At 42.0% G+C, this 26,578-nt stretch overlaps 1 protein-coding gene across 1 annotated transcript in view; it reads right to left on the bottom strand.

The window, feature by feature from the left end:
* Nucleotides 1-13,395, bottom strand: part of WDR26 (WD repeat domain 26) — a 29,934-nt gene extending 16,539 nt beyond the window's left edge. Inside the window, exons 1-6 of the mRNA XM_054392621.1 lie at nt 13,031-13,395; nt 11,318-11,417; nt 11,127-11,183; nt 4,560-4,696; nt 3,904-4,001; nt 2,363-2,519 (exon numbers count right to left, since the gene is read on the bottom strand). Coding sequence (XP_054248596.1) covers nt 2,363-2,519; nt 3,904-4,001; nt 4,560-4,696; nt 11,127-11,183; nt 11,318-11,417; nt 13,031-13,395 — 914 coding nt within the window. The remainder of the gene's footprint in view (nt 1-2,362; nt 2,520-3,903; nt 4,002-4,559; nt 4,697-11,126; nt 11,184-11,317; nt 11,418-13,030) is intronic.
* Nucleotides 13,396-26,578: the final 13,183 nt, after the last annotated feature.

Raw genomic sequence — 26,578 nt, forward strand, 5'->3', positions numbered from 1 at the left:
ATATAATGGAAAATTTATTCCTCAATGGATCTTTTTCAGTAAGGTTACATTAAGCTAGCACCTAGAAAACAGCAACATTTACCTCTCATTTGGGCTTTGCTGTTTATAAATAAACTCAGACTAAAGTTAAGTAGTTCATTTACATGAAAGCAAGACAGAAGAATTCCAGGGTGGGGATGGAAGAGAACCCAACCAAATGAAACACCCAAGTAGGCTGAAAGCTCTCAAAACTAAAACCACCCATGCCCAAGAGATCAATTCTCCATTATCAAAATCCCAGGCACAATAAGATGAAGCTCCTCGCTTTCACTTGCAGCAGTTTCTCCCTCTTATCTCCCACTCTTACGCGGTGATTAAATTTTAGTTGAACATTTTTACCTACTAGTGCAATTCAAGCATGCTTGATCAAAATATTGCCAGAAGTCCAAAACAGATTAGTTCCAACTAAAAAAAGGGAAGGTTGTCAGTGTTCTGTCATTTAAGTAGTACAGAACTTAAATTGTCTAAGCTATTTGACTACTGCTACTTCTGTCAGTTTAACCAAAATCTGGCTTCCACTGTCTTTAACTCACCTCATTATGCCCAAGCATGGCAGCATGTACAGCGCACCACATACTGATCTCAGACCCCTGCAATAGGTAGGGACAATAGGTTGAGTTGAGGACAGAATGGAAGCCTTTATTTTGAAGTGGTTTGTTTTGGGTTTGTTTTGTTTGATTTTTTTTTTAAAGTAATTCTGAGTATCTTTGTATGTTTACATACCAAATAAGCACACCTAGGGTATCACATTAGGTAAAAAAATAAGCCAAACTACGGTCAATCCTTTGTGTCAACAAACAGACTCAGATGAGTGAAATTCAAGTCAAGATTTGTGGCATATGGCTCAGCATAGTAAGACTACAGTACACCACACTCTTTGCAGATGCCTTGAATGCTCTTTGAGGTTTGATTATAGAATCATAGAATGGTTTAGGGGTGGAAGGGACCTTTAAAGGTCACCTAGCCCTACTTCCTACTGGATTAATCACATCAAACCCTCTACAGAACATCCAATATTATTTATGGACTTGTCTAAAGACTAAAATTAAATCTCTTTCCATTACTCTGATTGTAAGTCTCACTTCTGAAGTAGGGAAGCTACAATTCCATTACCTGATCATTTCCAATAGCTCTTAAAATGGGTAACAGGCAAACGTCCACACATGCACACTCAAAACTGCTAGAACAACGTGGTGTATTTACATCATTGGAAAAATTGCAAACTAGACCATAGTCTAAAAAAAATATTACTTGAACACATCAAGAACTGAAGATAGCAATTTTAAAACCTTAAGATGGCTACAGTGAAATACTATGGAAGCTTGCATCTTTATAGGTTCCAAGCAACCTGAGAATGTAAGAGCAGCTGAGTTAAGGAAGTTTCTATAAGCAAGTCTGTCAATACTTAATTTTGACATGAGCTAACATTAACATAAAAAGAATTTCCCTGTAAACTCAAGTGTTCACCTGTTACATGAACACACATAAGGCTATCATATACAGTCTGTATTTTCTAGGTGCCTTAGCCTTCCTTCCCTTATTACACCATGCACAGCAGTTTTCTGTAAAAGCTACACTGAGTTTTAGGTCCACATCCAGGTTTTGCTGGATGAGATGAGATGAAACTGCTCAAGTCTGACATTAGTTAAAACCAAGCATCTTCCTGTTTCATGTCTACTGGAATATGGCATCAGTTTTGTGAAAGAAGAGCTAGCCAGATAAGTCTTAAGGGCTACTGTGTGGCTGTAAGATATGTTCAATCCTTACTACCTTACAAACCTGAGAAAATAGGTCTCTCATTCACGTTACACATTATGTAAAACAGAAATGACTACTACACATTTCTACTGTTTCAACCTGTTTAAAAGCATCTCACTGTCCATTATTAAAAGCTGAAAGCTGACTTGAAGTATGCTTCAGCAGGCTTTCTGTATTCCTACAAGCTTGAAGATGAGAGCCTGGATAAATAACGTACTAGTGATTCCCCAGTGACAAAGTACAGCAATCACATGTTGATTAAACAGACCAGCTATACAAAATTACAAGAAACAAGTGACTAAGGATGACCATAGTAAAACATTCTATTCATACCCACCTGATTAAAATGTTAAAGCTTTAATCTGGCCCCATTACCCCATATCCAGCTACCAAAGCCTTCTCTGCTCCCCCTCCACTACTCATTTATTGATAACTGCCTTTTCCTAGTCCGCTCCTGTTAAACCAACTAAGAACATTTTTCCCATTAACAGCAGATAAATTCAGTTATTTTTAAAAGACAAAGAAAAGATTGTTGCCCACCTTATAAATTGCAAGGGTTTCTTACCTACTACAAACATGATCTATTAGCAGCGAGACAGAATCTAGATTACTATCTAGTTTCGTGTTGTGATATAGGCACCGGTCCCGTTGTAGTTCCACAGCCTGACGTAGCAGGTTCTGTAAACGCCTTGGAGGAAGCATCACTGATGGGGGTAGGTATGCTTTAAAAGAGTTTAGAAACAAAATAAAATCAAAACCAAGTCACAAGTAACAGCATATTTTGATTTTTTTTTTTTTTAAGAAATCTTAGTAAATAAAGCTTAAAAGCTACAGGTAGAAAGTGCACGCAGCTTGTCAAGTTTACAGCTATGCATCTGAAACTACAATCACAGAATGAGAGACGGTGGAAAGGACCTCACAAAGCAGGATCACCTAGGGCAGTTCACACAGGAACACAGCCAGATGGGTTTTGAAAGTTTCTAGAAGGAGACTCCAGAACCCTTCTGGGCAGCCTATTCCAGTACTCCAGCACCCTTACAGGAAAAGTTTTTCCCTCATTTTCAGGTGGAACTTCCTGTGTTTCAGTATGTATCCACTGGCCTTTGTTCTATCACTGGACACAACTGAAAAGAGACTGGCACCTTCCTCTTGACCCTTCAGATATTAGTAAACACTAAGATCTCCTCTCAGTCTTCCCTTCCCCAAACGCTCCCAGGTCTCTCAGCCTTTTCTCATGAAACAGATGTCCCAGTCCCTTAATCATCTTCATAGCCTCCAATGGACACTCTCTAGTACATCACTGTCCCTCTTGAAATGGGGAGCCTGCAACTGAACATGATACTCCAGATGTGGTCTCATCAGGGCAGAATACAGGGGGAGGAGAACCTCCCTTGACCTTCAGGAAACACTCGTAATGCATCCCAGGATACCATCAGCCTTCTCAGCCACAAGGGTACATTGCTGTCCCATGGATAACTTACTGTCAAAGTATAATCTTCTGAAAAGCTGAGCTGTATGCAAGGTATTTGTAGTTATTGTATATGTTGCCCTGGCCAACAAGCACCATTTACACAAGCTGACTCAAAATCTAGTATTTAACAAGATCTGTAAAACTACAGTTAAAGAATTCTCTATTAACACTATCAAAAAAAATACCATGGGGTTTATGACTATAATACATAGTATTACACCAGCCACAAGAGAAGGGCAACCATAATTCAAAGCCAAATTTGACACCACTATCAACCAGTACTAGTATCCCCAGTAGATGCAGGCCACAGTGATTTTCAGCCTCTCAGTACAGCTGGCATTTACAAAACACTTCCCCCTCTCAGAACCTCCCATTTGATCACCAAGTTATAGTATTACTACACGCAGACGAGCTAAGAAATAAGAGCTCCTATTACAAACAGTTCATTAGAGACAGCAAAAGGTTAGATACAGAAGACCAAAGGGTAAAGGCACCTAAAGGCATCCCCATTAACCAAGAAATACAAAACCAACAACCAGCAAGTGCAGTTAAAAGTCAGTTCCCTGGGACATGTCATGTAAAATGAACTGGATTTACAGAGGTGAGAATAAATTCTGAACACTAGAACATCTTACTCTGGAGTTTGTCCAAAAGTTTAGATCTGGAAGCTGTTCCTTTCCCTTCCCACTCTGCTTTTGCACGCAAGTCTTCTGCATGGCTACACATCAGATACCTGTTTAAAAAAAAGTGCACAGACAACAACAGACCAAGTGTTTCTGGAATCGTTCTTCTCATTTTTAAGCATGATATATACCACAACAGTCTTAATGAACTGGAAACGGGTGACTTAAAATTGAGGCTGATAGGAAAAAAAGGCAGGGAACTATTCTACATAAACACTCATCTTCAGAATGTCTATCAATTGACAACAGAAAAAAACACAGATTTTAGAGAAGGTAGAAATTCTTATTTTCATTAAGCACAAATCAGACTATATTCACCTACTTAATTATATAGAACAGGCTAACAATTCTCAAGATCAGGTGACCATACACGTGTTAATTTAGGTTCTAGTACTCTAAAGTTAAATCAGGTTGTTTTCAATCAACCAGCACAGAAGGGTATCTACTGAATAGTTTTTATTCACCATTTTAGCACATCTCACTACAGCTTATTAATCAACAGGATAATAGTTTTAATACAGTTTGAGTTTTTACAACATCAGCCCTCTAAAGTTACACGATTCCTTAGAAAATTCCCCTGAATGAGCTTTCAAAGTCCAAGCACTTACCCACTGAGGACATGAATGCGTTCTGTATTATACTTCAGAGGCGTCAGTTCACAGCGCAGAACTTGAAGTGCCTCCAGGACCTTGCCATCCTCCAGGTACTCCAGGTACTTCTGCTGCAGCAGCAAAAACTTCATCCTCTGACATGACAGAAAGCAGCAGTCAGGGGAAAAAGGTTGACTGAAGTTTCAGAAAACGTTTGAGCCTAAACAGAACAGTAGAAACCATTCTACTATGCCCTTCAGAAATACAGCTATAAGTAATGTTTCATTACTTCTTTTTGCTGGGTTTTCAACAACATTGCAGCAATTAATTTATCCATTAATCTCCTTCCTGCCTTATGGGGCTCCAAGTATCTTCCTACCTCTTCAATTTTGTCTCATTTTCATATTCAGTCCCTTTCCAGTCACAATTCTTCAAACCCTTAATTGAATAGGCTTCCCAATCTCACATTGTTATCAAGAAAAGCACTCAAAAGCAGGTAATCACATAGTTAAGACCACATGACAGCACAGAAGACAAGCAGCCAACTCAAGTTCTCATATTGCTTACATAGGAGCTGACATGGATTGCTTGCATAGCTGCATAACATATAGCAGTAACAAATTGACACTGCTTGAGGTTTTGGTTCCATGTTAAGCTGTTTTCCTTGGGTGTTGTGTAATTTTTCAGGGTCACAGAAAAAAATAATATGTAGTTCCCTTTATTTAAGAATCACTTCTCAGAATTAATCACTGCTATTTCATGGTGTTCATTTCATCTTGAAGTTTTGGGTTGTTATATTTAAAAATAAAAAATAAAGTCTATTATTCTAAGAACAAATGTCTGTGGATTGATTAAATAACTAACTGACTTAGTATCACATAATCACTTGCTATATTCAAAACCAAACCCCTGAAGTTCCCAAAACTTGTAATACCAATTTAGTAGAAACACTGCTTCTGGAGGAAAGTAACTGTTCTGTGTTTCAACGTCATCTTTATGGCTAGCACTTGTCAGAGAGAAAAAGACATTTCAGGTTCACAACACTCACCAGGTTAAAGAAAATATACGTTCTTAGACATAACAGTGGAAACAGAATGGAAATAAAGTGTAAGAAATTACATTTGTTTTTCTAATGAATACATCACCAGTTCAGTCACTGGTTTCCTTTGCTTCGTCAGATCTCAGGCACCTCACTATTTTCATGCTCATATTTGGTCAATGTTTACTTTGGTTCAAACACACTGCTAGCCTCCTTGAGTAGAGGGATAATCAGGAAGCTTAAGATGCTCCTGTCCTAGTAAAGCTTACACAAAAGTTTAAGGCTTACTATATGTAAAACCCCAATTTAAAGTACAAAGTAATTTTAGCTTCCAGACATGTTCAGTCCTTCCAAAGAATCAAGTTTCCACATACAGGGCTATTATCTTACCACAGCTTTGTGAAGCACAAAACATCACACAGTAAAGATGACTTATGTTCAAACATGCCTGTAGTACTCTTTACATGACAGGCCAACTCAGGTTACATTTCCTATCCAGGTCTCGAGTTTATTTAAGCATCACTTGACAGTTTTTCCAAACAACGTCAACAACATTTTGTGGTGTTTTGATGTCAAAAACCAAAATGTTATCCCAATTATTTACAGCCTCAGTGCTTGGTTCCATGCAGCAGGCCAGCAGACCTTGTGCTGCTTGCTTGTATACCAGCAGCAAGAGGAATAAGAGCTTCCTCTCCCAGATATGCAGGTGCTCACGAGGATGCATGGAGATGCTCAGGTATCAACCATGTATCATATACCTCTGGGCCACCTCACACTGATGATCACCACCAGATTCAAAATTAGTCTGGTATTTCCAGTTTGCAATAAAAAAAAAAAATCCCTCCAACTCTTCCTTCTCCATTCACTACATACAACATTTATTAACTTTATATCATTTTCCCCTTAAATGTATCTGTACCTAATTACTCTTCCTCCCTGCCTTTTAGGATTTGAAATTTTCATTTATTTGGAAGTTAGAAAAAGAGCAAAACCCTCTAAAAACCAGTTTTTGTAAAGCCAGTCCCAGCAATTCCATGGAAGCATTACAAGAACACCACCACACAGAATGTTGTTGCCAAGTGATCCAAAGAGGTACAACTGCAGTTTTGGATTAGAAAGTACAATTTCCAGTACGATGTGTGACTGACATACTAGGAACATAAAAGCCTCCAGATCACCACAGTAACACCTTGTGCAGGGGTCTAATGTTAACACAATGCAGAATGAGAATAAAAGATGAGCAGTTTTAAACTAACTTATCTATAGCAAAAGACAGGGACTAAAGTGTTGATAAGGAAATTAAGTTGATTATCTAAGCTATTTTGATAACTGCTCCCAAACTTATCCTACAGCATACTCAATGGCATGAATATGGCCTCCTTAAGGCAAAAGTCACACACCAATGGCACCACATTTCAAGTAATTTTTAATATCAGGACATGCACAACCTCCTACTACTTATTTCTATGCAACTATTGACTGCTGACAAATAGATTTCACCGAGCCACTGAAGTTTGTCTTCATCTTCCCCTCAACTACTTATATGCCCTACTAATAGTATTGCTCGTTACTGCCAATATCATCATCTCATGGAAGGCAAGAGCCATTTTGACTATGTCACCTCTTCTAGAATCCAATCAACCTCTTCTAGAAGAAAAAACGCTTACAGTATTTGTAACTGTAAAAGCAAACACCTCACTGTAAGTAGAGGAGAGCAAGCATAAAACTAATCTGACGCAACGCACCCACAAGAACAGCTTACTCATTCCCCATATTCTTTAGCTGCCTACCAAAGAGGAGAAATAAAAATGATCATAACCCAAACTATACCATGCCTGGGACTTTTTATAATCATCTTAATGCTTGCAATCAGTGTTCAACTGTACAGAGTGTTATTATGTTGGATTATTTAAATGCAGACACCACCATTGCTTACCCTATAGCAAAGATTCTTCACTCTGGAGGCCCCATGGAGAGCCCAATGCAACAGCTTCAGCAGTGCAGTTTGGCTGGTTTTGTTCAGTTACCTCATCCTGTCTTTCATTTCTACAGAAGATGAGGATAAAGTGCTGCTGTTTCTAGAAGCTATTATTTAAGTAGAACCTCCAATCACCCTGAGGCAAAACTAAGACCAAGTCAATAGATTTACAAGGGAGTTTAGGGTTGTTTTCATGTATGTACTGTTAGCACTTTCTTCAAACTACAACCTTTGATTACTAACACAAATGTTCAGTACTTTAATCCTTCATTGTCCTAATTGTTAGTAGGGAAAACCCTTGCAGAATCTTAAATTCTAGGAAGTTTTGCATGCATTATGATTCATCAGCACTAGGTAACCAAAGGTGAAAGACTCAGCAACAGGTCCGTGAAAATAATAGGACAAGCATCCTACCACAGTAAAAAAATTGGGCCATTTTGATCAGTGGTTACCTTAGCAAATCTTCAGACATTTAATGCATAATAACCTAATTTTAGGATTAGATTTTAGTGTTATTTTTGACCTGCATATCTTAGTAAGTTCCATCACAAATTTTTTTAATGTGCTAAGAATTAAAAAATAAGTAAACATTACCGAAACTGAAGGTAAATAAAACACATGCTCAACTTAGTAGCTATCAGCATAGAGCCTGCAGAACCAAGACCTCAATTTTCATTACTCTGTAGTCTTTATTACTTTGATAGCATTGTAAATCACTGATAAAAGCACTTTAAAACAATCCAAAATTTAAATGCAAGATTTGATATGTAAAAGGCCGAAAATATGCTGGCCTATAGTATTTAACAAGGCTTCAACCATACCAAATCCTTTCCAATAGGGAACTTGCATTAATGCTGGTAGCAAAAGGGACACCATACAGGCAGGTGGAGCACTTTGCTCAAACAACAAGGTATAAATCACCTTTTTTGTTGTATTGCCTGCTGCAGGCTGTGTACTTTCAAGACTACAGGAAAGCCTTAAGTAAATAAATAAAAGGAAAGAGGGCAATCACAAAGTATATTCCACAGAAATATAATCTCTGTAGAAGAAGTTATATGGAGGAATAATCTGCATGTTTCTTCCTAGGTTAAATTAGTTATCCAAGACAGATGCTTGAATAGCCCTGAAGTAAGCAAAACCTCAGGCTGGCTTGAAGCTGACACTTTTTAAGTGTTACTCAAGGAAAAATAACGTGCTTGAATCAACTATAAAGTTTTCTTACAGATTGTCTCAAGACAGCTGTATCCTATGCGCTAGAAAAGCAAACATGACTAATCACACACTACACAGCAGTCAGCTGTGTTGACACAAATACAAATAGCAGACTGTTTTGTGCTCCCCTCTAACCCCCAATATAACAGCACACAGCATCAAAGGCTTACAAATTCAAAGACTAAACATGAAATGGCTAATCCCACCTGTAGAACTTACAGCACTTACCAGAAATAAGGAAATTAAAACAGAAGTAGAATTTTTAAAATACATACCCATCCCCCCCTTCACTGACCAGACATTTCAAAAGCATCTATGTATCATGGTTATTTTGTTCAGGTCATATTAACTATAAGGAACAACACACACACAAAAATAAACACCAACACAACCACCCAAACCACCAACCAAATATAAACCATGTACATACACACCCTATTTTGTTAAATACTCTGTGTCACCTAAACTTTTAGGTACCCATTCTTCTTGTATGCACACATTTTTGAAACATCCAGTCATACAGTATGAGTCACAAGTCAGGAAACCAAAAATCTAATTTTCTGTTTTTAAAGAGCTACCTGCTGCAGCATCTTCTTTGGACTTTCTCTAAATCAAGACATGTATCATCTTCATTAGCTCTGACTTTCTTGCAGCCAGCATTACCTATAGAGCATAAAACATCCCTCCTTACCTGTGAAGATCTTTCTCTACTTTTCCAAATGCTGACTAAACTAATACCCACCCAGGATCTCAACTACCTATAAAAGGCCAGGAGAGGAGGGAGGCAGAGCACTGACGGAGCATGCACTGAGTTCAACTTATCCTTGCAATTTAGTATTGCCTTACACAGATGTAAGACACTTAACACTTATCTGTTTTAAATTATAGGAAGTTTATATAAAGGAGAAAAACTAAGAAAATAGTTAATACTTGGTTCAAGTAAAGTTCAGTACAGACCAAATAATTTTATTGCACCAAGTTTTATTCAAGCAGTTATAAATCTACATTAAATAGTGGCATGCTTTCAGAGACCTGCAGAACAGCAGAAGGAAAATATCCCTTTTCCTCAAATTAAGTTCCCAAAACCATAAAATGCTGATACTCGATTATCCAACATGTAAAACACTTCAATACTATAGAGAAACCTGATGACTTTTGAAGTAGATTTTCTCATGTTTCTGACTTCTGATGACCACTCATTCACATACAGCAATTTCATGCTCTCAGTCTCCAGGAACTGTTGAAAGCTGCATGAAATAGTCTATTTGACTGAGATCGGGTCTTTGAGAAAAGAGTGAACTACTAGTCTCAGTAAGAGGTGCTAAGCTTTGACCAAATGTAAACTTCTCTCAAGTGCCCTCTGATGTTTTGTTAAACATCTGTTTTTTCTACTTCACTTCCTGTTCTTTCCCGCCCTCCCCCACCAGACAGGAAATTGTCTTGACAACAAATGAATCAGCTAGAAGTGGAGCTAAGCAGCCATCAGCTGATTCTTCATTGTTTACAGTCACAGACACTTCAAAAAGCCTTGACACTGCTTTCTTCTCAAGTGACCATAGATGTTCTAACTTCATTTCATTAAAATAAACGTTCAAAGACAACAGAACAAGTTGTTTGAACAGCTAAGCAATGATTTTCATCTCGACATGGAAAAATCAAAACAAGAAATACTTTCCTCAAAGTAAGTGAAATCATAACACATATTGTAATTGTCAAGTCACAGGATCTACCAACCTTTTATTTCTAGGTTCATCTTGAAAAACAAAACAAAAAAAAAAGCCAGCCAAAGAGAAAAGGCCCTAAATAAAATCCCAAACAGTAATACAAATGCATTTGCTCTTTAGAAGCCATCTGGAAAAGCAACAGTATTGTTCATGGTCCATAGCAACCTCTATATTCTTGTAATGTGCTATTACAATGCCAATTCCACATTAGTATTACTGTATTTTGTTTCTAAACTTCTCTTCCCTCAAGAAAATTTAACTCCTGTAAACAAGGATTGTGAGAAGTATTTCAAATCTGAAATTAATATTCGACATAGGCAACTCCTACAGAAACTGAGCTATTTTAGGACTGTTACAGGAATTAGATTTTATCAGTTAAGTATGTTTAACGAAGTTTAAACATTTGCTACACCAAATATTAGCCTCAATACTTTCGGGCTTCCTATCTCACATTCTAAAAAAGCATTAAGAAAGTCCAGGTTAGTATGACATTTGAGATAGCATGCAAGCTGCTTGAAATAAGCAAAAAATAGAAGACAAGAGCTATGGACAGCCAACTCCATAGTGAAAGATTACACCACTACAATTAGTCCAACTATACAGCTCTGAAAGAGTTCAAGTGTGCCTCTTACCACAATTGCATGCGGAGAATGCACTAAGGCCTTAAGTTCATTCAGGTCGTTCTCAGCCTGCAGAAATTGGCATAAGAAAAAAACAAAACAAACAAAACAAAAAAGCATGTAAGGAGGGTGGATTTTGAATTCTCTCACAGATACTATAAATTTAAACAGTGGTTAATACAGTCCTATAAGCCCTACGTTACCTTATCCCATTCTCCTTCCATGACATGATTGCGGAATTTGGTAGCAGAAGGATGTTCTAAACGACATCCTGACTCTTGCATGAGAAGATCAACAGTCTGGCTGCAGGAGAGATACAGTGTAAAAAAACCCGACCAGTTTTACCCTCACAAATACACCGCCTGCTACGATAACAGTTAACCATATTTAAAAGCAACTTTAATAAAGAAAGAATACTATGACCAGATTCAGATGCTTGTTTGAAAAGACCCTTAGCTTCCTGAGACATGTAAACAGCTACCTATGTCTAAAGCAAGTAGTTAATGAGTTTGAAAACTTTGCTGAAGTACCATAAAGTATGTGACTTACCAGCCACCACAAACATCCATCCCTGCACAGAAGATAAACTTCATGAAGGAAGATACAGACTAAAATGCTGTTAACTACTGGCTACTATCCCCTGTAGCCTCCCACCCCACCCAAGAGGGGAACATGGAGATCTACTAGATCTGCAACAGGCATAACTTTTTCTTCATCACGTTTTGAAAGACTGGCTCCTTAAAATAAAATAAACAAACTCACAAACGTGTAGCCCTCCCCCTTTTATACTAAAAATAGCTTATTTACTGTGGTGTTGTCTATGAAGGGTCACGAGTTGTCTGCTGCTGTAAACTTGCCTCTTGTGTCAGAGGCAATTTATTTTATGTGCTAAGTTCTTTATAACTGCCCCCTTCCACACTGCTTTGAAGAATTCTTGTGGGAGCTACATGAAGACTTTGCAGGACTTCTCTAGCCTCCTCCTAAAACTATTACGTGTTGGCTTTCGCTTTACTCTCAAAGTGAGCATCGTGATTAAATTCTTAGGCTTCCCCTACTCCACTGGAAAATTATTTTCCCTATTCTGATTTTAAGAACGGGCCAACCTACTCATTTTGCGTCTACAGATAAGATTATTATCAAAAACGTATGTCCAGCACAAATCTGCAGAGGCCTTCACCATTTAAAGGGCCGAAGGTTTTCGGAGTGAAACCAAACAGCCTATTTAAGTGGCAGTTTAGTTTGTGCTCGCTTCCTTTGAGCTGACAAGCCAAATCTTGGAGCTGATCTGCAAAAAGCTGCTCCCCCACGCCCAGATGCAGGCTCCATTATGTTTACTAGATAACTTCTCCTCGACTAACACATTTGTATTGATCCACCCTTATCAGTGTGCAACTCGACTTCCATATTGCCATCCCTGGCAGAGGACTCTCTCAGCCTGTCCCTTCGCAGACACTGAGTTGGCCGACACAGGCTTGGAAAATACATCTCCGGCTCCTTTTTTTTTTTTTTTTTTTTTTTCGATCAGGCCTGCCCCACCGCCCTGCCTCACACCCAGTCACTGGTGTCTCCTGTCTGGGGACTACCAAGCTGCAACAGGGCAGTTTTTGCCACCCTCCCGCCCATCACCAGAGGGCCCTTCCAACCGTTCCCCCCTTTCCTCCCCCGCCCCAGCACTCCACTTCGGGTGGGCCATCCTCCGCGGGGACCACCGGCCTCCGGTGGCCCCGCGCCGGACCCTGCCGCCCCCTCCCCGCGAACGGAGATGAGGACCAGAGGGGCGTGTGCGCAGGGTCTTCCCCGACCCCACGGCGGCCCTTCGGTGAGGGCACCCCGGCTGGCACAGGTAAGGAAGGATCTCTCGCCGGGCTGCCCTCCGCCACGGCGGCCTCCCCGTCTCCGCGGCCGCGGCCACTTACTTGAGGCCCAGGCCGTGGAGGTGCTGCCCGATCAGCCGGATAACGTCCTCGTCGGACTGCGAGAGCCGCTTCTTCTTCTTCAGGGCGCTGCCACTACTGCCGCCCCCCAACTCCGCAGCGGCAGGGCCGGGGGCCCCGGCGGAGGGCACCCCGTTGTTGACGCTGAGGCCACCGGGGCTGCCGCCGCCGCCGCTGTTGGCCGAGGGCAGCAACCCGTTGGCATGGGCCAGCTGGTCGCCGGCGGCCGTGCCCGCCGAGGCCTCGCCGTTCTGGGCGCCTAGGCAGCCCAGCTCCGGGCCCGCTGGACCCTGTGGCGGCTGCTGCTGCTGCTGCTGCTGGCCCCCTCCTGCCCCGTTGGCCTGCATGGCGCTGCCAACGCCGCTGCTGCTGCTGCCTCTGAGCGGGGCGGCGGCGGGGGCGAGCCCGGCGGAGAGCGAGAGGGACTGGGACGAGGTGAGGCCTGCTCTGCCCGCGGAAGCCCCGGGCTCTCCTGCTCCCTCCACCGCCGCCGCCGGGGAGGCCCGGGCTTTCTTCCGCGGGGGCGGGGAGGCTCCGCCGGTGTCCGAGTCGGAGGAGGAGGAAGCGGAGGCCAGAGTTTCCTCGCCGAGAGCGGCCGTGGTGGGAAGCCGGGGGGGCGAGAAGGGGGCGGCGGGGGTGAAGGGAGGCGGAGCGGGGCCCTGTGCCCCCCGGGGGTCCCGGAGGCAGCGCCGCCGCCCGCTCGGGGCTCCCTCTGGCGATGGCGGCCGCCGCTGCCCTGAGCCCCCGCCCGGCAGCCCCAGGCGCCCGGCCCGCTACGCTCGCTGCCCGCTGGGTTTGTCTCCTCTCAGCCCAGCTGCAGCCTAATGGAGTCCGGGCCGGGACGTCACAGGAAATTCCTATACTGCCCCCTACACACACTTCCGCCGCCCGCGGCTGGGGGTGGGGTGCGGGCCCTATTGGTGCTGGGGGGCGCTGGCCGCGCAGGCCCCCGTGGGTCGCCACCGGCCGACCTCCGGGACAGGGGTCCAGCGACGCCTGTGGGGGCCGTAGGAGTCTTGCCCAGGGAGGGATCCGAGGGGTCCTGTGCCCGTGCCCATGCCCGGCATGTGCCTGCACCTCTCAGTCCTGGGGTGAGAGCTCGATGGTGGAGACGTGTGAAGGTGTGCGGTGGGCACACGCGACGAGCAGCGAGCTCCCACTGCACCAACAGAGCTTGGTGGGTCTGGTTGTCTCGGTAATGTGGTGGAGGTGACTGGGCAAAAGAGGGTTACGGTAATTTCCTGAAGCAATCTGTTGGGGTTCTTTAAAAAAAGGAGAAATGCTCGATGAAATCACATCCTGTCATTGCCCAGGTTGATTACTGGAAAGGTTCAGACTCGCTGGTCTTGTCTTTTGTAATTGTTGCATGCATTGGCGAGGAACTAGGAGGAAAGTAGGTTTTTGCCATAGGTATTCCAGGAGTGCTGAGTGTCGGGGCACCCCTGTTAGGACACTGGGCATTTTAGGGGTCCCCTGACTCTGCTTGACATCTCTTTCCTGTCCCCTCCTGTGCAATGGAGGGTAAACTCAAGTCATCAGCCAAGTCTCAGATCAAAAGTCATGGGATGAGTGAAATCTTGGTTTTTAAAAAGAGTGCCTTGAATATTTTGTGTGCTATTTGCTTTAGAGCCTAGAATGTTCATCTTTGGTATTCTGAAGCTTTTCTCCAAAACCCAAAGAGAAACGAGAAAACCTTGTTTGTTTGTTTGTTTTCCCCTTAATGGTAGTTGATATTAACATCTAATCATCTTCAGAAGCTGAGGCTTTAGGAGTACTGAATGTTTACCGACTTAAAATGGTAAGACTGGACAATAGTGCTTTCTTTCAAATGGAACTCTGAAGAAATCTGACTGAGAGAAACCATGGGCCAAAGACGAGTGGAGAAATCTGTGAAAAGACAAAATCATGAAAAGAATGGAACTAGAGGAGGAGATGAGATTGCATTGAGGCCTAACCAGATGAAGTAGATACCCTACCTTGGCCCTGTTTAAAGACCTCAAAGGGTAGTTGATAACATCTCTTACACCAGAGGGAGAAACTTTCTCACTGAGCAGTTCCCAGCTGTGGCTGTAGGCTTAAATTCAGCATTGGTCTTCCGGAGACAGGAATGTGTCAATTTAGTGTTCTTTATCTTGCCAGCCATTGCTAGAGAACACAGTACATGTGTTTTTTGAGCCACTTCACCACTGCTGCATCTCCTCACATGTCCATTGCTCTGTCTTTTCAGCACTGTCGAGTTCTTCTTCCTCAGCTTTCCCCCTTCCCAGGTCAGGCCATCACTGAATCTATAATTCAATTATTTGAGTAAAAATGACAGGAACTCTACAGAGAGATGCATAGTGAAGGCACCTGAAAGTGAGCTCTGGAGAGCAAGACTGGGTTTTCAGGAAGATAAAGTTGCCCATCATTCTTTCCTGCCGTGTGCCTCAGTGTCCAGGGTGGGAGTATAAACCTCTTTTCACCATATCACTTTTTGTCACTGTCCCCCAGCTACTTGCCCTGCCACAGTGCTGCCGCTCATCTGGAAAGCCTGGCCTTCCTTAGTCAATGCTTTTGCTACCTGCATGTGGCCTGCTGCTCCCACACACCAGCTCCTGTCTTGATGACTCTCTGAAGAGTATCTGTGATGAAAGAAACATAGAATCCCTTTCCTGTATCTGGATGATATCATATGGGTAGGTGGCTCTACATACCCATCTGGTAGAAAAATGTCTTACAGGGGCAGAGTTTCCTCCATTCATTTCAATTACATATTCTTGGGCAGTAAGAGTAGTGTTTGGAGCTGAAAAGAACTTAAAACATAACCTTTAAGAGTTACAGGCATTGGAACAGGCTGTCCAGGGGAGGTGGTGGAGTTGCCATCCCAGGAGGTGTTTAAAAAATGTGTAGACACAGCACTCTGGGACATGGTTTAGTGGGCATGGTGGTGTTGGCTTCATGCTTGGACTTGATGACCTTAGAGGTCTTTTCCAATCTTAATCCTTCTATGATTCTGTGATTCTACATAGTGCTGCATTAATGACAGTGAAAGTTCTTGCCCCCATCCCTCATCTTCTTCCTTGAGGGAGGAGCTATCCCAGCAGCAACACAAATAGCTGGAGGAAAAAGCTCAATATTGCTGGGGTGGTACAGGCCCTGGGCTCCTGTGACAGAGGGAGCTGGATTGAGACATATGAAAGTTTCTCAGGAACCCAGCTAACTTGAAGGTAGAAAGGGAATGATTCATAGTCCTAGCTGTGAAGAGCATGCTTCAGCCAGATCCTACCCCACATGTGGAAGGTTCCCAGAGCAGCTCTTGTTGCTTTCCTCCTTTGTGTCTTGTGGTTTTCATAGTCACAGGGAAGGTCTTTCCTTCACCTAGGCTTTTCGTAGTCACCACGTGAGGGTCCTGAGAGACAGATCTGTGGCTAGCAGACCTTTCTCCCTATGTTGCAGCAAGGGAAAAGAGAATCAGGAAAGAAGCAGTGACAGCACGCTTTGGCAGTCTTTCATCAGCCAAGTCCTGATTTGGATCCTAATTCTATTCCACACCGTTATGAGAGAGGGCAGATTTAATGACAACCCAAATAAACATGCGGATTTGGGGAGCAATTAGACAAATCAGCTAGTAAATACAAAACACATCTCACTTGTGGCAGCGGATTTTATTAAAGTGACAAAAGTATGCATTCTTCATACTCAGACATCTTCAAAGTTTCACAGAATCACAGAATGCCAGGTTGAAAGGGAACCCAAGGATCATCTGGTCCAACTCTTCTAGGTTCATAGTATAGTTGAAATGAGATGGCCCAGCACCCTGTCAAGCTGAGTCTTAAAACTTTCCAGTGTAGCGGAATCCACTGCTTCCCTTGGGAGATTATTCCAATGTCTAACTGTTCTCATGATGAAAAATGTCCCAAAATTAGAGAATAAATGCAATAGTTCGACAAACTTAATAATCACCCAGAAGAGAAATTTTAAAGACAAATTTTGGCAACCTTACATGGAGTTGTAATACCAACCACATTACTGAAGTAGAGAGGTCGTACATAACTATACAGAATGTGCACTATTCTGACGAAAGAGTCATTCCAACAACTTCCTATGGTACAGGCTCATGTCTTTAATAGAAAAATGTTGAAGAAACACTTTTTAGTTATTGTGAAAATTTAGTGGACTGGAGAGACCAATGGTGATTGGTCAGTAACAAACAATTAAATGACCAGCCATCTGAACAGGTGCCAGTAACGTGTACAGGTGACCACAAAGGCCAGCAGCATCCTGACCTGTGTCAGGAATAGCGTGGCCAGCAGGAGCGGGGAAGTTATCATGCTCACGCACTCAGCACTGGTGAGGCTGAATTCAGTTTTGGGCCCTTCACTACAAGAAAGATGTTAAGGTGCTGGAGTGTGTCTGGAGAAGGGCAACAAAACTGGTGAAGGGTCTAAAGAGCAAGCCTTGTGAGCAGCAGCTGAGGGAACTGGGATTGTTTAGTGTTGGGTTTGACAGTGCCACAGTTTAGTCTGGAGAAGAGGAGGCTGAGAGGAGACCTCATTGCTCTCTGTGACTCCCTGGAAAGAGGTGGGGGTTGATCTCTTTTACCAGATATCAGGTAGAGGAAATGGCCTTAAATTGTACCGGAGAGGTTTAGGTTGAATACTAGGAAAAATTTATTTTCTGCAAAAGTGGTCAGGGATTGGAATGGGCTGCCAGGGACGTAGTGGAGTCACTATCCCTGGACATGTTCAAGAAATATGTGAACATGGTACTTCAGGACATGGTTTAATGGCCATGGTGCTCTTAGGTTGACAGATAGACTTGATGATCTTAGAGGACCTTTCCAACTAAAACAATTCTGTGATTCTATGTTCTATGACCAAGTGTAGAATATGTTAAACAAGTGGTGTCTTTATGTGTAAAAAAACTGTCTTGAGACATTATAGACTAAATACAAATACTTTAGATGCAAGAAGCACTTCCCTTTTTCTAGGTCTAGAAAGTAAAAACCAAAAAAAAGCCCCACTCTTCAATTTATAATTTATGAGCTGACTAATGAAACCTTAGTTAATTTATTTTTATTTTTTTTTTAGCTATCGGGCAGGAAGTCCAGACTTGAATAATAGGAAGGAACTCTTTCATTAAGGGGCTGGGGTTTTTGATGATAACTCTGTGGTGCTGCTTTGGCAAAGATGAAATATTGCAGAATATTAGAGAAAATCCTAGAGAGATGGATAAGTAGTCAAAGCTGCCTGTTGAAGGTAATGAATCATTTGATTCCTTCCTATGAAGTGTATGTGTGTATACTTTTCTTCTGCACCAAATTTGAGGTTACTGGAAACAAACCAACTGAAAACAAGGGATGAAGGAATAAATAATAATTTAGAACTACATTTTCCATAGTACCAGCTAAATAAATGCTTGAACAGGCATCTGTGTATCTTGCAAATTTCAAAAGATGAGATACAGATTGAAAACAACCACCTTCCTTAAACAGCATTTCTCGAAAGCATTCAACAGATAGAAGATTTATAAACAAGTTGCACTGGACTGGGATTCCATCAGTTTATGCAGAGGGTAGTTGGTATTTTAGTAAAGGAGTGGGATATGGACAAAGCATGGCTGGAGTTGCACCTGAAAGAGAACACGAAGTACAACAAAAAGGGCTTCTACAGGTGCATGGGCAGCCAAAGGAAGGCAGTGGAAAAGGTGGGCCCGCTGCAGAATTATGTGATTGACCTGGTGATAAAGGTGAAGGCTGAGATACTCAAGGCCTCCTTAACCTTGGCCTTTACTGGAAAAAAGCTTTTGTGTCTGGTAGCAGAGTTTGGTGGGAGAGGGAGACTACCACAGTAGAATAAAATCCACTGAATTAAACTGGGCATATAAAAGCCCACTAGACCATATAGCGTGCACTTGAGTGTTGAGGGAACTGGCAGGTCTCGTTGTGTGTTCACTCCCCGTGACATTTGAAAGGCTGTGGCATGTAGAAGACTGCTGGTGACTGAGAAAAAGGCAGATGTTAGGCCTTTTAGTTCAGTTACATTTGTGTAGGGACATCATGTTACCTTGTAGATGAGCTTGTGTCAAGGATAAGGGCATTAGTGCTATTGTTGTGACCTAATTAAATATTAGGTAATCACACTGTCTTCTGTCTGCCAAATTCATGTACATACACTGATGCTGACCTCTGCACTCTCCTGAGCAATCACAGCATGACATGGTAACCAAAAGTGACTCAAAAAGTGCTGAGGATCCCATGTAGTATGGAATGTCCTGTTCCATACAGGGTGTGTCATGTTATTACACCGTCAATACAACTTTTCGTAGGAAGAGCATACATGACATGGCTTTCTCTGTACTTCTGTTGCTATAGGTGTCTTTCTGGACAGCACAGGATGCTATGCATTGGGAGAAGTCAGACTTCTCTGTACAGGCAGATAAAATACATGCATGTGCAAGAGTTCTGTTGCCAGACTGGCACTTCCCATGTAACTTCTCTGAGGGTGTACAGCAAGATGACATTGCCTGTGCTGTGAATCTGACATATCAGACTTGTTTTGCATGCATGATTTATCTGTCTGGGACTATCCTAGGTATCAGCCTGCAAAATCTGTCTGTGTGCATATTGTGGTATATCAGTCATGATTGTCCCACTCTACTTGGCACTGGTGAGGCCACACCTTGAATACTGTGTTCAGTTTTGGGTCCCTGACTACAAAGGAGGACAGTAACGTGCTGGAACATGTCCAGGAAAGAGCAACTAAGCTGGTGAAGGGCCTTGAACACAAGTCTTACAAGAAACAGCTGAGGGAACTGGGGTTGTTTAGTCTTCAGAAGAGGAGGCTGAGGTGAGACCTCATCAGCCTCTACAACTACCTCAGAGGAGGTTGGAACAAGGTGGAAGTCCATCTCACATGCAGCATATGTCAGGACAAGAGGAAAAGTTTTGCCAAGGGAGGTTCAGGTTGGATATTAGGAAAAATTTCTTCACAGAAAGGATTATCAAGCATTGGGACAGGCTGCCCAGGGAGGTGGTAGAGTCACTATCCCTGGAGGTATTTAAAAGACATGTGGATGTGATGCTCAGAAACATGGTTTAGTGGTAGTGGCTTAGCAGTAGTGGTGGGATTGTGAGCTCTAGATGAGTGGTTGGACTTGATAGTCTCAAAGGTCTCTTCCAACCTCAACAGTTCTGTGATCCTATCATTTTCAGAGACATTAGGAAATTATGTTCAGCCAGGATTTGAAAAGATGGTAATCCACCGTGTCAATGTTTCAAAGAGATGTTTCCACACTTGCAATGGACAAAATAACACTGTGCTTGGACTTTGTCAAGGGTTAGGGCTGGGACTGCCCCTAAATGTGGCAGTGACAGATGCTCTGTGTTAACCCTTCTCCTTTCCTAAAGGGTGAGAGAAAGTGAATAAGGGAGAGAAATCTAAAACAGCTTTAATGAAAATAATAGCAATAAAATGAAGTGTATACAAACATACACAAAATCAATTCTGAACCCACTACCCTGATTGCAATTATTTCACCTTCACCACTGATGCTGTGGGCAGGCACTGAGGCATACAGGAACTTGATTCAAGAGCTGGATTCTGGAACTAGAACACACAGATCAAGACCAAAGGCAGAATGGACAGAGTCCTCCTCAGATGCCAGCCACTGAAGAAGAGAGCTTGACCCTCATGGTCCCTCAGCTTTATATCAAATGTGGCATATGGAATACCTTCTTGTCAGTTTAGGGGCATGTGTGCTGTCCGCTCCTCCCTGCAGGTGTGGCCTTTCCTTTTCTGCACCTCCAATGTAGCACACAAGATTTAGCAGTGACCTTAGTCTGCATACCAGCCCTTAGTGCTAACTATAAACATCAGCATTAGCACTTCTAGAAGCAGACACTGCCTGTGAAAACACGCAGTGGACTTCAGAAAGTGCAGTTTCTTAGAAGAGACTGAGCTGAAAAGTAACATCACTGAACAGATTTAGTTCTGTTCTAACTCAAACCAGGATTGTTACTTTTTCCCCCCACATACTCACTCTGACATTTACTAAACCCCTTCTGACCATTGTGTGCAGGGGAAGGTGGCAGGTATTCCACGGAAAAGCAAGTGTAGCACTGATTTTTGTCCCATGGGGCTTTTCAAGGCTGTGGTTTAGCAAGTGTCTCCTGTAGTTTGTGTCCCTTAATATCGGTGTGCCAATTTCCGGGTCTCAGGTGGATTATCGGTGGTTTTGCGTGCGGTTAGATTTATTCTTCTGTTGTTGCAGTTATTTTACTTTTCCTACTGTAGGGCCGCTCCCTTGCCTGTTCCTTCTTGCAAGCTCTCAAGGCAATTGTTATTTCAGGCTTGTAATTGTGTCTGCCAACTCCCACGTAGCTCCTGGAGCCTAACCCTGAGTGGGGTAACACACCATTTTCTATTGCCTATCCATTGAATTAGGACCTGCCTCTCCCAGAATGACATGTACACTAGTCCTTTCTCTTTTGTGATTTTTCTGTTTTTCTCTAGAGGGTTATATTGCAACAAGCTCTTACACCTGGAACTAAATGTTCAAGACCAGGCATGTAGACTGTAGTATCCCATATTGACTCTGGAATGGGCAGAGAGGGGAAATTATTACATAATCAACAGCAGATTACATCTTAACCTTAAGCTTGTGAATAGCTCTTTGGAGCCCTGGGATTATTTGGTAATTTTTTTTTCCTTCTTATTCAGGAATATATTCCCAAGTCCATGTTTAAAAAAGTGAGTGAACTTCCAGACCCTCCTTGCTTGCTTTGGACAAGAGATTAAAGGTTAGTGTCACAATTATGTCATTGCACTCCTATTTAGGTGTCCCTTATTTTAAGAGAAATAGCTAGTTTTTGTTGCAACTCTATCTTTGCATAAATACAACTTTCTGTACAAGCTTCTCCATCCCTCTTGGTACACAGTGTTTACATCAGAAAAAAAGAACTACAAAATCAGGGAGAAGATTCATTTTTGTGGCTCCATACAGTTACATAGTAAAAAAATCTTTATCTCCTTCAAAACCACTTTCCAGTACATCAGCTCTGGGACTTGCTCTCATACTTAAGACCTCCTACATTTTCAAACAAGCTGCCATAATAAAGACTCCACCAATAACCCAGCACCAAAATACTTCCTGTGCATGCTTGAAAGAGTGTTGCAGCAGAACTATACTGTCCTGAGATGCAGGAAGGGAAAAGAGAGTCACAGCACAACAGTGTTGCACAGTATTGAAGGCTGATAACTCAGACTTTCAGTAGGAGACTCAAGCTCTCAGAAGGAGACTCATGCAAGACAGAAGTTCCTTCAGTAGCTGACAGCAAGCAGTTAAACCCATGTGATATGATGGCATTTAAACATTACATTATGATTTCCAGAAGAGTATATTCAGAACTTTTCCCAAAGGCTCCTTTTTTCCCAAAGGTTTATTTTTTTGTCTGTGGCTAATGTATTTGGGTACTAAATACTTTGTTATTAAAGAAACCCAATTTCTCAAACAGAAAATGTTCTAAAATACTTGGATTTCTGAAGAAGGTACAATCTGTGGAATATAGGCAGAGATAGTTTTTACTGATGTTTGTAGTGACTAATAAACCTTACCTGAATCTTTGCCTCACAAATAATATAGTCATTTCAGTGGACAAGGGAAGACCAATAGATGTCATCTCTCTGGGCTTTTGTAAAGCCTTTGACACAATATGCTTCTCTCTAAACTGGCGAGGTGTAGATTTGATGGGTGAACTGTCCAGTGGATAAGGAATGGGTTGGATGATTGCATACAAAGGGTAATGGTCAACAGCTCAATGTCCAGTTGGAGACAGGTGACAACTGGTGTCCCTCAGTGGTCTGAACTGGGACTGGTGTTGTTCAATATCTTCATCTATGATATAGACAGCAAGACTGCAGATTGATACCAAGCTGAGTGGTGATGTTGATAAGACTAAAGGATGGGATGCCATCCAGAGGGACCTGGACAGGCTGGAGAAGTGGGTTGAGGAGAATCTCATGAGGTTCGGTGGCCAGTAGAGGAAGAAGTGATTCTGCCACTGTACTCTGCTCTGGTGAGACCTCACCTGGAGTGCTGTGTCCAGCTCTGGGGCTCCCAGCACAAGAGGGACACGAACCTGCTGGAACAGGTTCAGAGGAGGGCCACAAAGAGGGCTGAAACACCTCTCTTGTGATGACAGGCTGAAAGAATTTGGGCTGTTCAGACTGAAGAAGAGAAGGCTCTGCGGAGTCCTTATAGCTGCATTTCAATATGTGAAGGGGACCAACAGGAAGGCTGGAGAAAGACTTTTTAGAAGAGTTTGTAGTGATATTGCAAGGGGCAATGGTTGTAAACTGGAGCAGGGTAGGTTTAGATTGACCATAAGGAGGAATTTATTTGAAATGAGAGTGGTGAAATACTGGAACAGGTTACCCAGGGATGTGGTTGAGGCCCCATCCCTGGAAACATTCAAGATCAGACTTGATGTGGCCCTGGGCAGCCTGCTTTAGTTAGAGGTGTCTCTGCTCACTTGAGGGTCCCTTCCAACCTGATGCAATCTGTGAATTTCAAATACATGCAGATTCCACCTTTATGCTTTCGTGACTTGTCTCTTAAAGAACAGTGCCAAGAGGATTTCTGAAGTGTGTTGTGGTAGGTAGGCTTTACTGACATTCATGTGGCTGCATTATTCACTACCAGTTTGACTAGTGTGAAAGGACAATCTGTGTATTGTCATGTCTATTTTTATCCATCAGCACAAGATAATACAATATACTCAATTACATCTGTAGAATTTTTGAGTGAGTTCCTGGTTTTCTGTAAATATTAACACCTCTGTAAGCATCTCCTATTTAACATGACTTCTTCCAAACACTGCATCTGAGAGAGGAGCATGTCCTGCTGAATACACTCAGTGCTGGGAGGCACAGTGGGATATAGTTCCAGCTGGAAGGAGGAAAGGGAAGCTTTGTAAAACTAGCTTGGTCTTTTAAATATTTCAGTGCACATGTAGATGTACTTCTGAGGGTACTGCTGTTTGCTGCCTTTTCGCAGTTGGAACCTGGTATTATGAATTGCAACAAACCTGTCACCTCCAAGTAGCTAACTGTATTGCACACTGTGGGTACTCAAAACATCATAGTGCATTCTGAAGTAAGACCATAGAATTGTTTTGGTTGGAAAAGACCTCTAAGATCATTGAGTCCAACTGTCAACTGAGCCCACCACGGCCATTAAACCATGTTCCTAAGTGCCATGTCCACACAATTTTTGAACACCTCCACGGATGATGACTCCACCATATCCCAACTTATTCTAAGATGAGGCTTTCTCTCCTAAAAAACAAAAGCTTCTTCCCCTGAAGATAAAAGAATCTCCATGTGTTGTTAGAAGTTCACTGCCAAAGATGAGTAGTGCCAAAGACACAGCTGAACAGAACAAATTCTATTTTGCCAGGAGCACTGACACAAATGCAAAGTAGGTAGCTTGATAAATCTGCATTTCTGCTTGTTGTTGTAACAACAGTATTGGCAGGAAACCTCCACAGAACTTTGTTTTTGAAAAACATGATGTTAATCTAGCTTGATTTTATACATCTCTAAGTTAAGCACTGAGCCCAAGCTATTTTTCTAGGCTTCCTCTGGAGAGGCGGAGGCACCTGCAAAGGTGATTCATCCCAGATACTTAATCTTAGGATGGGATGAATCACCTTCTGATGTCTTTCTCCATTGGTATTAGGGAGAGCCAAACTCAACCACGTTAGACTACAACACTAACTTTTAGGTAAGTAGAGTCAAAAGAGTAAATTCTGGCCTAAATTCTAGCACTGTGTCGTCATGTCATCAAGATGCCAACGTGCCACTGACAGTCACAGTAAGTCATGACAACTGAAGACCTACTCCCATGTTACTGGGAGGCCAACCTGTGGCTCATGAAATGTGTGCAGCGCAGAAGCCAAGCTGGAGCCATATGATCACATCACTTTTTGGTGACCTGTCATCATCTATCTTTAAGCTCATAATGATTCCTAATATTCAGCTGTGGGAGAATACTAGCCAGGAAGGGATGTTGAGGTCAATACTGACAGATACCTGAAGAAGTCTCTAAAAGTATCCTCAGGAAAGATCATAGGCTGACCTTCAGGGATCTCCTAGGTTCTAGACCTACTGCCTTTTACCTTGAAGTTATTCCCAGAGCTTGCCATCCTCTTAATTCTTCAGGATATGTCTTGTGATTTTTGGATCCAACTAGAATCTAATATATGCAGTCCATTAGATAGTTTAGTTTTGTTGTTTTAAAAATATATGTTTTAAAACTTATTATAGATATATTATGATACTTGGACAGGAATAAAAAACATGAAAACATTTGCTGACTAAGAGCAGTAAATGTCCTGAGCATACAAAATTGCTAGCAGTTTCCCACAATCTCTTTTCCTTGGTAAGCACAAGAAAAATTGCAGGTATCAGGTGTCCCATCTTGGAAATAAGCTTTCTCAAAAAAACCCCTCTGGAACATGACATTTTATTCACGAAACTCATTTTTCATATTAATTTTTAAGTTTTCCAAGGTCAGTTACCCCATAGCTTGCAATGTCTCCTTCAGCAATATTTTAGTAGCATTATTTCCACATTGAGAAGATACTTAGGATCATTTACTTCACTGTTATGAAAGCCTGACCATGCAGATACCTTAAAATGTCTGGTATAAACACATTCTGACTTCACTGAACTTTTATGAGATATTTGATGCTAAAACATCCTTAACTTGTCTTCTACACAGAACAAATATATTACTGTACAACTTACTTATATAATTAATTATTAGTATTGTTAACAAAAAATATAATAATGTTAACAAAAAATATGCTCAAAATAAGACTATGCTACTTTGCATGTGTTGTGAAGTTTGTCATAGGAATAAGGATTTTAACTGTGTCTTTCAACACCTTTAATGGTTTTTATCATTGTATACCTATAAACATTAATTTAAATTGTAAATAATTCAGGGTATGTAACATACCCTATGGATATTTGGTCTGAATTGTTTCAGTTACAGGTATTCCGAGTACAGTAATTTGAGGCAGATTTAGATTGTCAACAGAACTGTTTCCATGACTTTGAAACAGGTCTTCTTCAATGATACTGCATAGTTACTGCACTACCAGGCATTTCCCAAACATAATTAGAACATTTAATTTTTAAATGAAGTATTCTAGAAGGCTCAATCTGCTGAATTTTATATTGGGCCATTGTAATCTTTAGGGAACTGTGCTACTCCGTGTTTCAAAAGGGCACATTTTTAGGGGCAAGGCAATAAAAAGCCTTCTGAGATGGGGAAGTTTTGCTGCTTGTTTAAACAGAATCACAGAATGTTAGGGGCTGGAAGGAACCTTGAAAGATCATTCAGTCCAAACCCCCGTGCCAGAGCAGGTTCATCCAGAACAGATCACACAGAAACACATCCAGGTGGGTTTTGAATATCTCCAGAGAGGGAGACTCCACAACCTCCCGGGGAGCCTGTTCCAGTCACCCTCACAGTGAAAAAAAT

The sequence above is a fragment of the Indicator indicator genome, chromosome 2 (genome assembly GCF_027791375.1).
Source record: "Indicator indicator isolate 239-I01 chromosome 2, UM_Iind_1.1, whole genome shotgun sequence".
Classification (NCBI taxonomy): Eukaryota; Metazoa; Chordata; class Aves; order Piciformes; family Indicatoridae; genus Indicator; species Indicator indicator.